Here is a 15,835-nt window from a genome sequence, read left to right on the forward strand (position 1 = left end):
ATCCCTTGAAGGAACATGCTTCCATTATCATTCCTTAATTAGCTCTTGAATTTCACAAACTCTATTTGCGACGAATACCTTCCATCGATTAGGAAGCATTGAGAATCTGACCAAAAGTGGACTGAATGAAACCTTATACCTAAAATAAACTTAACCTTATGAATAAACAAGACCAAAGAAGAGCGGCGTTCAACTTGGAATAGAGATCTGCTTGACTGGAGCAACTCTAGATTTTGAACACAAGTGGATTTCAACATGTTCATTACTATCAACAGATCTGACAAAAAGACAAGCACCATATGCGCTGCTACTTGCACCACAAAAACCATGTAATTGATAACTCTTACTAAAAATAATTTTAACTAATCTAGGAATCTTATAATTACTTGGAAGATTTGAGTTGAGAGTACAGAAAATTCCATTTTTTTGCTAACAGACCGGGAAGAACTTCATCCCATTGAAGGCTAGCGCACCATAACTCTTGGATGAACACTTTAAATAGAACAATTGTAGGAACAAGTAGACTCAAAGGATCACACAATGAAGAAATAATTGATAAACAGAATGTTTAAAGTAAGAAATATTATCTTTTGGTTTGAATTGATAAATGAAATCACCTTGAGGATTCCAAAATAAACCCCAGTGTCTTGATATTTTCATCCTTATCTAATTTGATGAAAGAATCAGAATTGTTAAACATACCAGGCACATTTGAATGACATTTATGCAGCAAAAGTCCATATTTGTTAAGCAATAATGAAACATCATTGTATAATTGTTTCAACTGATCGATGTTGTCACAACCAGTGAGCACATCACATCATCGACATAAAAATCTTGCTTGATTGATTGGCAAGTTTGAAGAAAGAAGGCTTCATTTTGATTAGAAATTTCGATCAAACATCTTGTAGCTAGAAACTTGAAGGTACTAAACAATAAGTAGCTATTTGTAAGTTGTATGGAATGACTGATGAATTTTTATTATCGTACCAGAGAATTCTTTGCAATGGAAAATGTCAAGGATTGATGTATTTGTCAATACATCTTTGGAATATCACCTGATAGCACGTAGCTGTGAGTTCTAAAACGAATTATAATCAAAAATAAATCTTGTACTACTGGACCTGTAGCAAGAATTGAATTGAGTGATCGGCCGTTTGATGTTTTTGCACTACCGTCAAATACTACTCTTGTTTTGGTAGTGGTGGAAGATTCACAAAATACTGTGTGGTGGAGCAAATAAAAGGTTTCAGATGGGGCCTTACACTGAGATGAATCTACAGGTTGCATATGATCTAATTCTTGATATTCTTTCATGAAATGGAAGTAATCTTCTTTAAGTTTAGCGTTTTCTGAAATCTACGATGTAACAAATTAAGGACCTCCTAAAGCGCAGTTTTCCTTACGAGGAAGAGATATAACAAATCTGGCTTGGTCATCATGAAAGGTATTTTCAACAAAATGTTTTTCGCAGAAAGATTCCTCCTTGGTCGGTAAATGATTTTTGATCGCTTCAGATCTCCAAAAGGACTCTAATTGAGAGGAAAGTTGTTCATTACTAACAAAAAGTGATATTGAATCGGAATTATTTTTCTGTTTACTAGATTTAGTAGAGATTTGACCAGAGACTATGAAACCAAGATGAGTATGGTATAATAAGAATTGTGAGTTAATTGAGAACAGTCTTATGCAATGAAAGATAATATTGAGCACCTAGAAGAATGTCGATTTGCCCAGGAATATTAAAATTAGGATTGGCAAGAAAAAGTTGAGAAAGAATTTCCCAGTTACATTTACAAAATCATTAGGTAACAGATCTGTAATAGATGGCAGTACATGACATTTCAAATGAAAATTAAAGTTTTCATACCTAGTATTGATATTTAAATCAACACTTGGCTTAAATTTAGTAACAACATTACTAATACCTGAGATTGGTATCAAAACAGGTTTAGTTTGAAGCCCAAGTTTAGCAGCAAACCTTTCAGTACAAAATGAAATCATCGAAGCAGAATCAAGTAAGACCCTGGCTTGGATGAAATTACCTTTTTTATCTTTAACATTAACTACAGCTGTTGCAAGTAAAACAAACTTGTTAGTACAACATTTTTAAAGTACAATATGAACTATTAGCCGAAGGAGCTTGATTCGGCTTAGAAGATTTAATTGCTGGCTCTTGCAGCGTTTTATCTAAATGAATTAGTATATGATGCTTCTGTGAGAATTTTTTATATTTACGATTGCTTTGACACCTTTTTACAATATGCTGTTTACTTAAACAATTAAGACATAATTTTTTTCTGAAATACAAAATTTGTCCTGCCATTAACATTATAACTTAAAAATTTATCATATCAATATACTTTTTATTTTATAAATTTTTTATTACGTTGATAGACTTATTTAAAACACAAGGTTAAATGGATTTATTCAGAGAAGACTGATTGTGAATAATCACGGCATGATTCATTTCTTATCGCAAATTCTTTCTAAAAATATTTTATCATAATGACATCATGCTTGAAATGGGAACAAACTTTTCCCACAGAAAGCATTACATTACTGTGCGTACACACACTCACACAGACTGAGTAATTCTCAGAAATTGTGGTGGGGGTTAGACTAGGAGACCATCGAAAAGATGCAGTTTCGTTGGTGTTAGTTTTGGGTGTAGTGAATTTGTTAAAAAAACTGTTCAGGAGGTTTGCAATTTATGTTTTATTCTGTATACAAGTATGAAAAACTATTATACATAAAAATACTTCATGGATCCATTACAAAATTACTAATCCGTCGACTATTTTATAAACAACTATTAAAAATATTACTTGTTATAATGATAAATTCAAAATTATAACCAGAATTAATTTTGGATTGGCCAATCCGTATTAATAAGATGATTTGTGAAATTCTGATATATTCAAGTAAATAAATAATAAGGGTTCTACAAATTTGAAGTAATAATTGGTTATTTTTTTAATTTTATATATATAAATAGATTGTTTCATAACGAATAAATAATGTATAATTATTCATTGCTGCTAGTAACATTTTTTGATGTGTTGAGTTACTGTAACTGGTTTTTTGTAAAACTTGAGAGAACAATCTTAGGATGCAAACTTATCAAGTAGCTTAAGTCTTGGTACATTGTTTCACAAATCCCAACATTAGTAAGTTCATTTTATTTTTTTTTATTCTTTAAAAATTAAATTTTTATTTTTATAAAAATTGAAATTTGGTGTAGTATAGAAGCTTACAACTTTTGTTGGATTCATGGACATTTTTCTTCTCATTGGCCAACGGATCATAATATTACGTTCAATGACGATAATTTAAATCCTGAATGCTTATTAGAAAAGCATAAAACTATGTTAACTTCATGTATATCTAATGTTTTATGTGATTACACACAAAGGTTTTTATCTTTACATGCTTTATTATAAACATCTAGTTTCTGTTTCAGATTCATTCCCAATATTAAAACAAAACTGTCTGAATGTAATTTTTAGTACTTTAACTACTAAGGAATTAGATCATACTCTATTTTTTTATACGTCAATCACAATTCATGTATTTCAATAATGACACAAAGAATCTTCAAAACAATCAGGTCATAGATAAACAAAGTAAGCTTAGTTCACTAGATACAGTTTTGGATAATTTAGGTCTAATTTACGTAGGAGGAAGACTGACTTCAACGTTCTCTCCTACAATATCATGTTAAACATCCTATCATTTTACATCTACTCATTTGAGTTAGTTTCTGATTTGACTTCACAATCATTTATTTCTGCCCTCAAAAGATTCATTTCACATACAGGAAAATTCATTTCATGAAATAGGAAAAACAATTTTCAACGAGGAATGTTATACAGTGATGACACTTCAGACTCTTCAATTCTTGCCCTATTTTTGCTATTTTCAGAGACTATAGAAACCCAGTACCCACTTTCACCAGGACATTTCCTTATTGGATGTCCTTCATATATTTACCTGAACCCAATTATCAAAGTGTTGAAATTGCACGATTAGGTCACTGGCAACTGTTCCAAAAATTTTATCAAAGGACTACCCGCATTATCTTCAACAACAAAACAAATGGAATTTTTCCACTCATAACCTTTTGGTTGGAGATCTAGTTCTGATCACCAATGAAAATACATCACCCACTGGAAGCATGAAGTTATAATTCAGGTTTATCTGGGTTCTGACAACAGAGTAGCAGATAATTTTTTGGGGGGGAAGCAAAAAACGCCTGCGCGTTATCGCCCGAAATTTTTTTTTTTAATAAAGAAAAATAAAGCTAATCTAAAAGCCTCCTCTATGAATCATGAGACCTTGCCGTTGGTGAGGGGGCTTGAGTGCTCAGGGATACAGAGTAGCTGGACCGAAGGTGCAACCATATCGGAGAGGTATCTGTTGAGAGCCAGACTAAGGAATGATTCCTGAAAGAGGGCAGCAGCTCTTTCAGTAGTTGTTAGGGGCGTGAGTCACAATGACTTAAACGGCCGTATCAACATCACTCAGTCCTCTGAGTACTGCGCAGCTGAAAGCAATGGAAAACTACAGTTGCTTTTTTTCCAAGAAAATGTGGCTCTCTGCATTTTCACATAGCAACAATGGAGGCGCCTTCCTTGGTAAAATATTCCGGAGGTAAAATAGTCCCCCGTTCGGATCTCCGGGTGGGGACTACTAAGGAAGGGGTCACCAGAAAATTAAAAAATAACATTCTACGAGTCGGAGCGTGGAATGTTAGAAGCTTAAAAAAGGTTGGTAGGCTAGAAAATTTAAAAAGGGAAATGGATAGGGTGAATGTGGATATAGTAGGAATTAGTGAGGTTCGGTGGGAAGAGGAAGGCGACTTTTGGTCAGGTGATTTTAGAGTAATTAACTCAGCGTCAAATAATGGGCAGGCAGGAGTAGGTTTCGTGATGAACAAGAAGATAGGGAGGAGAGTGGAGTATTTCAAAACGCATAGCGATAGAATCATTGTAATAAGGATAAAATCAAAACCTAAACCGACAACGATTGTTAACGTTTATATGCCTACAAGCGCCCATGATGATGATGAGGTAGAGTGTGTATACGAAGAGATTGATGAAGCAATTAAACACGTAAAGGGAGATGAAAATTTAATAATAGTTGGAGATTGGAATGCAAGCATTGGAAAAGGCAAGGAAGGAAATATAGTGGGTGAATATGGGCTGGGCAAAAGGAATGAAAGAGGGGACCGACTTATAGAATTTTGCACGAAGTATAATTTAGTAATTGCCAACACCCAATTTAAAAATCATAATAGAAGAATATACACTTGGAAAAAGCCAGGCGATACTGGAAGGTATCAGATAGATTATATCATGGTTAAGCAAAGATTTAGAAATCAACTCGTTGACTGCAAAACTTACCCTGGAGCAGACATTGATAGCGACCATAATTTGGTGATAATGAAATGTAGATTGGGGTTTAAAAACCTGAAGAAAAGTTGTCAGATGAATCGGTGGAATTTAGAGAAGCTTGAGGAAGAGGAGGTAAAGAAGATTTTTGAGGAGGACATCGCAAGAGGTCTGAGTAAAAAAGATATGGTAGAAAATGTAGAAGAAGAATGGGAGAATGTTAAAAAGGAAATTCTTAAATCAGCTGAAGCAAACTTAGGCGGAATAAAGAGAACTGGTAGAAAACCTTGGGTTTCAGACGATATATTGCAGCTGATGGATGAACGTAGAAAATATAAGAATGCTAATGATGAAGAAAGTAAAAGGAACTATCGGCAATTAAGAAATGCTATAAATAGGAAATGCAAACTGGCGAAAGAAGAGTGGATTAAAGAAAAGTGTTCAGAAGTGGAAAGAGAAATGAACATTGGTAAAATTGACGGAGCATACAGGAAAGTTAAGGAAAATTTTGGGGTACATAAATTAAAATCTAATAATGTGTTAAACAAAGATGGTACACCAATATATAATACGAAAGGTAAAGTCGATAGATGGGTGGAATATATTGAAGAGTTATACGGAGGAAATGAATTAGAAAATGGTGTTATAGAGGAAGAAGAGGAAGTTGAGGAGGATGAAATGGGAGAAACAATACTGAGATCTGAATTTAAGAGAGCATTAAAAGATTTAAATGGCAGAAAGGCTCCTGGAATAGACGGAATACCTGTAGAATTACTGCGCAGTGCAGGTGAGGAAGCGATTGATAGATTATACAAACTGGTGTGTAATATTTATGAAAAAGGGGAATTTCCGTCAGACTTCAAAAAAAGTGTTATAGTTATGATACCAAAGAAAGCAGGGGCAGATAAATGTGAAGAATACAGAACAATTAGTTTAACTAGTCATGCATCAAAAATCTTAACTAGAATTTTATACAGAAGAATTGAGAGGAGAGTGGAAGAAGTGTTAGGAGAAGACCAATTTGGTTTCAGGAAAAGTATAGGGACAAGGGAAGCAATTTTAGGCCTCAGATTAATAGTAGAAGGAAGATTAAAGAAAAACAAACCAACATACTTGGCGTTTATAGACCTAGAAAAGGCTTTCGATAACGTAGATTGGAATAAAATGTTCAGCATTTTAAAAAAATTAGGGTTCAAATACAGAGATAGAAGAACAATTGCTAACATGTACAGGAACCAAACAGCAACAATAACAATTGAAGAACATAAGAAAGAAGCCCTAATAAGAAAGGGAGTCCGACAAGGATGTTCCCTATCTCCGTTACTTTTTAATCTTTACATGGAACTAGCAGTTAATGATATTAAAGAACAATTTAGATTCGGAGTAACAGTACAAGGTGAAAAGATAAAGATGCTACGATTTGCTGATGATATAGTAATTCTAGCCGAGAGTAAAAAGGATTTAGAAGAAACAATGAATGGCATAGATGAAGTCCTACGCAAGAACTATCGCATGAAAATAAACAAGAACAAAACAAAAGTAATGAAATGTAGTAGAAATAACAAAGATGGACCCCTGAATGTGAAAATAGGAGGAGAAAAGATTATGGAGGTAGAAGAATTTTGTTATTTGGGAAGTAAAATTACTAAAGATGGACGAAGCAGGAGCGATATAAAATGCCGAATAGCACAAGCTAAACGAGCCTTCAGTAAGAAATATAATTTGTTTACATCAAAAATGAATTTAAATGTCAGGAAAAGATTTTTGAAAGGGTATGTTTGGAGTGTCGCTTTATATGGAAGTGAAACTTGGACAATCGGAGTATCTGAGAAGAAAAGATTAGAAGCTTTTGAAATGTGGTGCTATAGGAGAATGTTAAAAATCAGATGGGTGGATAAAGTGACAAATGAAGAGGTATTGCGGCAAATAGATGAAGAAAGAAGCATTTGGAAGAATATAGTTAAAAGAAGAGACAGACTTATAGGCCACATACTAAGGCATCCTGGAATAGTCGCTTTAATATTGGAAGGACAGGTAGAAGGGAAAAATTGTGTAGGCAGGCCACGTTTGGAGTATGTAAAACAAATTGTTGGGGATGTAGGATGTAGAGGGTATACTGAAATGAAACGACTAGCACTAGATAGGGAATCTTGGAGAGCTGCATCAAACCAGTCAAATGACTGAAGACAAAAGAGAATCTAAAAGGTGAATATAACTTACAACTAATATCACAGATAAAATTAAAATAAAACCAAAAGTAAATAGAATTTAACAAAGTCTGAGATTGGTGTAAAGGGCCCATTCTTGGATAACAAAAAGAGTAAAAAGAAAACTAAGAACCATAAAAGATCTACCATAAAACTTAAAACTAGGTTAAAAACAAAAATTAAAAAAGTGAAATAAAACTTAAAAAACTAATATCACTAAAATCTTATGACTCAATCACAGACAGTCTTTAAAATATAAAAGCTAAAACAAATATAACAAAAAAAGAAGAAACTATACAAATTCCAATAGGGAGAGTAAAAGGCTCCCTTACTTGGATAACAAAATCAAAAACACAGAACCAAAAAAATAAAAATTAAAAAAAAAACTTGTTTATAAACTCTTCCAGCATAAAAAATATACACAATAATAAATTTTTTGTATTAACCCAGTACTACGCAAAAATAGAAACATCCAGTTTAAAATTTCATTATCATTGTACAAGATGCCACGAATGTTTCTGGGTAGATTAAATTTACGACGCAACGCCGCATAACATATGCAATCTACGAGTATGTGGTGCATAGTCATGCGGCAGTTGCATTGTGCGCATAAGGGTGCATGTCCTCCTGACATCAGGTACTTGTGTGTCACCCTCGTATGTCCTATCCGCAATCGACAGAGGACTACTTCCTCATGCCGAGTTTTTCTGCATGAGGAGTCCCATGGCAACACAGAATTTTTAATCTGCTAGAGTTTATTTTATCAATGGTAGCCATCCAGTCACCTTGCCACTCTGCTCTTAGCGATTGTATTACATAATTAATAAAATCAGAAGTAGCAACTCTCATAATGAAAGGAGGCTGATAGTAATCAGCCTTAAACTTGCCAAAGAAGCAAGTATGCTTCTTTGGCAGTGGAATCTGCATGTTCATTACCTGGAATCCCTAGGGACCCAGCACAAACTTACTTTTGTGTTGTGATTATTCAACTCTGTGATTGCGTTGTAAATTTCAATGATGATAGGATGTTTGGAATAAAAGTTTTTTAAGTTTTGGAGAGCACTACACAAGTCACTGCAAATAAGACTGTTTCTATATTTAGAGCCTTATTTATAGCGTATAGTTCAGTGGTAAACACACTCGTAATACCGGGGAGACTAAACATATAAGTTCTCTCATTGACAATAAACGCACAACCAACAGTATCATTTTGTTTTGATCCATCAGTGTATACCACCGCATCTGGGTTCATATTGGAGAGAACACACTGAAACATTTGCTGGAAGACAGTAGGTAGTGTTTATTGTATGTTGTAAGGTCAAAAGTAAAATTTATAGGGTTTATTCCCCACAGAGGATATGAGCACTGATACGATGATGATAAGAATGACTGTGTGTCAACATTTATATGCTGCAGCAGACATCAGGTACGGATACCTACAGGTGCAGTACAACGTGGACAGTCCACATAATTTCCTAAATTAGGATTTCTAAGGACTGAGTCAAAAGCCATGATTTGGCTGTCCTTTCAGATGAGCAAAATGAGATAATAAAAGCTGGTCTCGTCTATCCCAAAGTGATGGTTCACCAGTATACAAGTAAGCTTGCGACAGGGCTTGACAAATGTGCCTGTGGCAAATCGAAGGAAAGCTTGATTGTGTTCCGTAGTAGTCTCTCTGCTGTGGGTGTTGAACGGCTCACAATGTAAATAGCAAAATCGTCAACAAATAGAGAACATGAGACAGGATCCTGCACACAATTTTTAATACTGCTTATGGCTACAGAAAATAAGGTGGCACTTAATACACCTTAAGTGGGGCATTCCATTCTCAAAGATGACACTACCTGAGAGCGAATCGTCCACACGAACACGAAACGTTGGGTGATTTAAGAATCCCCAGATAAAAGCAAGCATATTGCCCTTGATTCCCCATTCCTTGAGGGTGTTAAGAATACCACGTCGCCAGGCCATGTCGTACACATTTTTTATATCAAAGAAGATAGCAACGAGGTGCTGGCGGTTTAGGAAAGCGTTTTGTATGGCTGTTTACATTGACACTAAACGGTCAATGGAAGAACGTCCTTGCCGAAAACCACACTGTTCTGAAGATAGAAAGCCATGTCTCTCCAAGTACCACGTAAGCCTGAAAATGCTTGTTAAAGAAATAGGGCGGTAGCTTGAGGGGTTGGTTTTGTCTTTACCAGGTTTTAGTACTGGTATAATAAATGCTTCTGACCAGCCGAGTGGGAAGACTTGTTCGGAGAATAAACCATTGTAAATATTCAAAAGATGTAGTGCCGAATTAGGAAGTGTGAAAGCATACAAAGGCGAATATTGACTGGTCCAGGGGAAGTGTTACGCGAGTTTTTAAGTGCGTGTAACAATTCCTTAAATACGAATGGGGCATCTAATTCACCAACCGAATCACCAATGTTTAATGATAATACTTCTATCTGTATCTTGTACCTTTGAAAATCGTTATTATACAATGAAGTGAGGGATATAGAGAGGAAAGATTTTGCTAAAGTATTTGCCACAGCCGAAGATGATGAAAGGAGTTCTCCTTCATCAATAAGACCGAGGATAGATTGTTTTGGTGATCCGAAAATTGCACGAATTTTTTTCCACACAGTAGATGTGGGAGTAGTGCATGAGAGAGTGTTCACATATTTCATCCTTGAACTCCTCTTAGCGTTCAAGAATACCAGACTGTACAAATTTAGATGTTCAGCAGTAGGCCTACGATTAAATTTGCGTAGTGCCTGCCGTCGATTCCTAATAGCATATTTGCAATCATCATTCCACCATGGAATGGAAGGACGTCTAGGATTACCCAATGTTTGTGGGATATATCTGTTGGCATTCTCAAGTATCATGGACGTAAAAGAGGAACATTGGTCAAGGATGTTCGCACCATCGTCATACTGTGATTGGAAGGCTTTATGGTATCCATTCCAATCTGCCTTTTCAAAAATCTATCTCCATAGCCTTCTTTAAACCTCATAGTCTACACCGAAACCAATAATAATTGGTCTGTGATCACTGCCGTCAAAGTCATCACAAACAGACTAATTAAGATGAGGGAGTAAATTCGGTGAGCATATGGAGAGATCGATGTTACATACAGTACCAGATGATAAAGACATGAATGTGTGTGATCCATTATTCAGTAGACAAAGGTCCAAGTCTTGTCTCACTCTGTTTATCATATTTCCTTGAGAGGAGCAGAAGGTTGAGCCCCAGGAAATATGGTGGGCATTGAAGTCTCCTACTATAAACGATGGAGATGGTATTTGCGTGAGGAGAGTTGAGACATCTAGAGCAATGAACTCAGTGTTCAGTGAGAGATACAAATTGCAGATATGCAATTTGAAGGGAATAGAGAAGACCTTTACTGCAACAGCAGGAATAAGAGTGGTTAGTTGAATCCTTGTAGCCGACACCCCATTCTTCATGAAAATAGCCACTCCACCACTCTCTCTACTGTCTACTAGACAGTTATATCTCACAGAAGTATCCTTTTAGTGTCATTGGATCATGTTGTAATAGATGAGTTTCTTGGAAACTCATGATTAGTGGATTATGTGCGTGCGCCAGTACTCTAATATCTTCAATGCGGGACTGAAGACCTCTAACATTCCATTGAATAATGTTCAGGGTAAAAAAATAAATAAATTTAGGACACTATATAAAAATTAGTTGTACGTGATTCGGTTTTTCTTTTTTGTATTTTTTATTTTAAAGAACTCAGATGCCCTGGGGTTGGGTGGTTCTTCAACCATATCCTCCAGTATATGAGGTGATGAAGGTGGAGGAAATTATTAGAATGGGATGCCACAATTGACATCCCAGAGGGAGTGGTTATGTAGGTTCCCTTACAGGGAGCTTATTAGGTGGCTTGCTGCCAGCTGTGATAGTCCCTGCCCTTACCAGTAAGACTTTGGGAACAGGAACTTTCGATGGATCACACTGTTGGATTCACTAACTGCGACGAAAGACTTTTTATTCATCTTTGTCAGTTCTGAAATACTGGCTGTAAGTAAAGCAACTTGATCAGATAGCATCTGAAAGTTTTTTAGGTTCACTGCAGGATCCGCACTGCTGATTACTAACATTTGTAGGAATTTGTTTTGATGTAGCGGTGGCAAAAGATACATCTGATTTAACCAGGTTCCATAAATTATTTATCTTTTTATATTCTCTGTGTGCAGCCAGGAAAGATAGCTTCTGCTCAGTACAGATTTTGAGAATTGCCTTTTCTTCTTTAAAGGTTGCGCAATCTTGGGAACAGCAGGCTGTATGTGACATTACTATTTATTACTGCATTATGTACAATTGATGTGAACATAATTTGAAACTATTAATTCAATAAAACTGTAAATGATATGTATAATTAATTTTTTGTTGATATAATATTGTATAATTTATATTTAAAATTATTATTTCATGTTATTAGCTGTAACTAATCATATTACTATACAATATCTTAAATTATTTTACTTTGTATAATACATATTTATAACTATGTTGTTAAACTTGTCGAGATTACAAATAAGGATTATTAATATTATTTCATTTAAGTACTATAAAGGAAAAATCCTTGGGATTTTTGACGGGTAGTTATGTTCAGTCTCATGTCCTTATTTATGATAAACTATGTAATTTTTTCTTCTTACTTATGCAAGTCATACAAACATGTTAATCTAAGTTGAGTTCCAACAGCTGTTATAATATATATTTTTTTCTTTGTAAACATGTAATTTTTTCTTTGTAAACAAGTATTACATTGTGTTTAAAGTTGTAAAGTAAATAAGTTCTTAAAAGATGTTAAAGTAAATGTATTTAAAGTGATTTCAATTCTGTTATAAAATGTTAACTTAAAACTGTGAATCTAAATATAACACTATGTACGTAATAATAAGTAACCTAAACAAAATAAAAAAGTTATTAATATTATAAATATCTTAACAAATAGGATGTATCCAAATATATTATAAGTTATACATAATAAAAATATAAATCACAGGAACAAGGTATTTATTGAAAATATTATTGAACCGACAGTTTATGCTTAAAGGAAAGTATAATTACTAAGATCTATTTAGCAAATTAATATATTTAACTTAGTTTTTAAAAATGTTTAAATATATTATATACAATTATATAAAATATGTTGTATATTTGTGTGACAAAATATAATATAATCTGTGTGACACAGATTTGCAGTTATGTAAAAACAATCATTTAGTATTAACTTTATAAATAATACCTTGAAATTCCTTTATTAGCAGCTTCACCTAAACTACGAACATCTTGATAATCCAAATTGAGGGGTCCAGTGGGGGAATAGATGAGACGGCCACTAGGCAAGTTTATCTCAAACACTCCTCCTTCAGTTTCAACATTAGCATCAAGCTGTTAACCAGAAAATAAAAATTAAAATGCTATCATGATTCTTTTACGAACTTTATTACTTTATTGTAAACTTCATTAATAATTGATTACACAAAGTACAATGTTACTTCGACATACACAACTCATTACAGAGATTAAATTAGATCATATTCTGATCATGATGTTGGTTGTAGTAACTTCTGCAGAAAACAAAAATTTAATTACAAAAATGAAGATTACTGATTTTTTTTTAATAACTCATGATAGGATTGATCTCAAAGATAGATTTGGTGTTTTTCAAATTATGTTATAAACACATCTTTATGTGAAGTAATTATATAACAATACAATTTAGAAATATAGATTATCAATTAAGCAAACAGGCTTCTAAATACTAATCATTTGTGATGGAGGACGTGCGCGTGACTCACTTACCATTCTAATTCAGAATTGGATAGATTAAATAGGTTTTGAAATTTACTTAAAACTTCATTCACGACATTTTCCTTGAATTCTGTCATTTTCCCCTACTTTGATTGCTACAATTTAACAAAAAAAATTCTCACAATATTATAAAAAATGTCCTTTCTTTAGAAGTGAAAGTAATAGCAATACAACAAATGACAGACACCTTATATTTTTTACATATTCATCAGAACTTTATGGTGAATGAGATTTTTTTTATAACAATTCTCAAGAAAAAAAAAGTCAAACAGATCTTGAAAAAACAGATGTGCATTATACTCCTGTATTTGTGAAACATGTCTGCTGACTTTCCAATCAGTTGATGGAGTATAAATACAGCCTTAAATACATTAGCACAGTCAAATTAGACACAAAAAGGCCAACTGAGAAAAATAGATCCCAGAGTTTTCAAAATTCGCAGTTATTCCTTGTTACCCAAGTTCGAAAAAGTCCTGGTTGTGGAGGGGGGTGATGAGCTCGAGAGGCACCTTTAAAGGTGACTTTATTTTAGTTTTCCACTCTGTAAACTGTATACATAAAAACTGATGCTGACAAAATTTCCTACAAAAATGGTTCTACACATTTTTTACGTAGAACCAATAGTTTCAGACCTAAGAGCTTCAGAAGTTTCATATTTACTCAGGACTACGGTTTATTGCACTGAATTACATGAATTCATAGATAATATGCGTATAAAATGAAATTATAGTAATAGTACTCAAACTAGCAGTTTTACAGTGAAAGAGATGAATGTGGTCATGGGGAAGGGGGTTAGCTCCCCCCACTTCATCTCAAGCTTGGCATAATTGTGATCGGTAGAGGTTTTTTGTTACATCGCATTAGGTAGAGTACAGGCTCAACTTTCTCCGTTGACTTCAACTAGTATGTACTTATATTAAGGGACAATACAGTGAGCACTTCACTGCACCACAAAGATTTCAGTTGACATTGATTTCACCAAAAGAATGGCAGTGATGGTTCACCAAGAACACTTCCTTATCAGTATGCTGTATCAGAAACTGATCAGATCACCAGAAGTAAGACAAATTGATACTGATACTGTCACAATGATTATGCGGTAGGGACAGAAAAAGTAGCATCCAACAAAAATGTAGCTATTGTAGGCAAATATGTAGATTTGCTGGTCTTGTTGACAGCATTAGCTCCACCCGAAACCAACATTCTGTTTATCAAGCCAGGGAAGTGAAAGTGGAAAGCAGAACATATTCCTCCTTGAAGTTGCAAAAACTTGATTTTGCTGCAAGCATCCTATCCATTCATGGGTTTATTGGGTGTCAACTCTACCTCATCAGTTTTCAGAAAAGGCAAGTCAAATTATCATCAAATTGTTCGGCAGGGACAGCAGCCTCAAAGCAATATCGAATGTGTTATAAGAGTCCTCTTTAACACCGCAACAGGTCACTGAAGCCAGTGAGCGCATGTTTCTCACATTGCACCATGCTCACAACACCCACTGATACTTGTCTTTCCTCAAGTCAACCACTAAGATCAAGCCCAGACCTACCGTCCTTGCCGTCCACAAAAGTCTCTGCCCAACAGAACTCTCACAGAGTGTATCTGAAAGTTCAAACCTGGTTGGGCAACAAGCTACCAATTACAGATTTGGGTTAGGTGAAGGGTGTCGATGGAAATCTTTGACTCCTTATGACCACAATTGTGAAGGTCTGCTGACCCTCACTCTGTCCTGACCACAATTTTATGTAATTGTAAAACAGGCTGTGGGATGCATTGTGGGTGTCACAAGGTAGGAATCCACTGGACAACAGTGTGTGGGCTGTGAGGAAGCCTGCACCAATAGCCCTCCAGTAGACACAGAAGAGATCCGACAACACTAACAAAATGATTGATTAATACGACGCTGGAAACACGATTGTTTCTTTTATAATTTTCATTACTAATGTTAAATATTCATTAAGCATGTTAACAATGAAATGTGAATAAATCACGATTTTTAGAAATACTGTTACTTTCTTAGCCCTATAACAACATAACTATTGGTCCTATGTAAAAAATGCGTGGGACCATTTTTTTAGGAATTTTGTCAGTTTCAATTTTTTGTTACGAATGATAGTCTGATACATAAGCGAAAAACTAAAAAAGTCACCTTTAAAGGCCACCATTTGAGCTCACCTCCCCAACTACTAGGACTTTTCTATTCTTGTTATTTCATGTCATAAATAAACGATAAAAAAACAAGTACAGAACTATATGAATGCAGTTTGCACATTATATTTTTCTTGGTAAAATTCGTTCATATAGTGTAATCTATAAATATAATAATAGGGTAATAAATGAAATTGTGTTATGTACAATTTTCATCATATTTTATAAACATTGAATTTTAAATGTAGTAAG

The 15,835-nt window shown here is 34.4% G+C and overlaps 1 protein-coding gene across 1 annotated transcript in view; it reads right to left on the minus strand.

The window, feature by feature from the left end:
- The window catches only part of Dip-B (Dipeptidase B), a 92,772-nt gene that overhangs the window by 67,483 nt on the left and 9,454 nt on the right, over window positions 1-15,835 (minus strand). The window contains exon 3 of the mRNA XM_075380255.1: window positions 12,870-13,015. Within this exon, the coding sequence (XP_075236370.1) occupies window positions 12,870-13,015 (146 nt within the window). The remainder of the gene's footprint in view (window positions 1-12,869; window positions 13,016-15,835) is intronic.

This window comes from Lycorma delicatula, chromosome 1, assembly GCF_047948215.1.
Source record: "Lycorma delicatula isolate Av1 chromosome 1, ASM4794821v1, whole genome shotgun sequence".
Classification (NCBI taxonomy): Eukaryota; Metazoa; Arthropoda; class Insecta; order Hemiptera; family Fulgoridae; genus Lycorma; species Lycorma delicatula.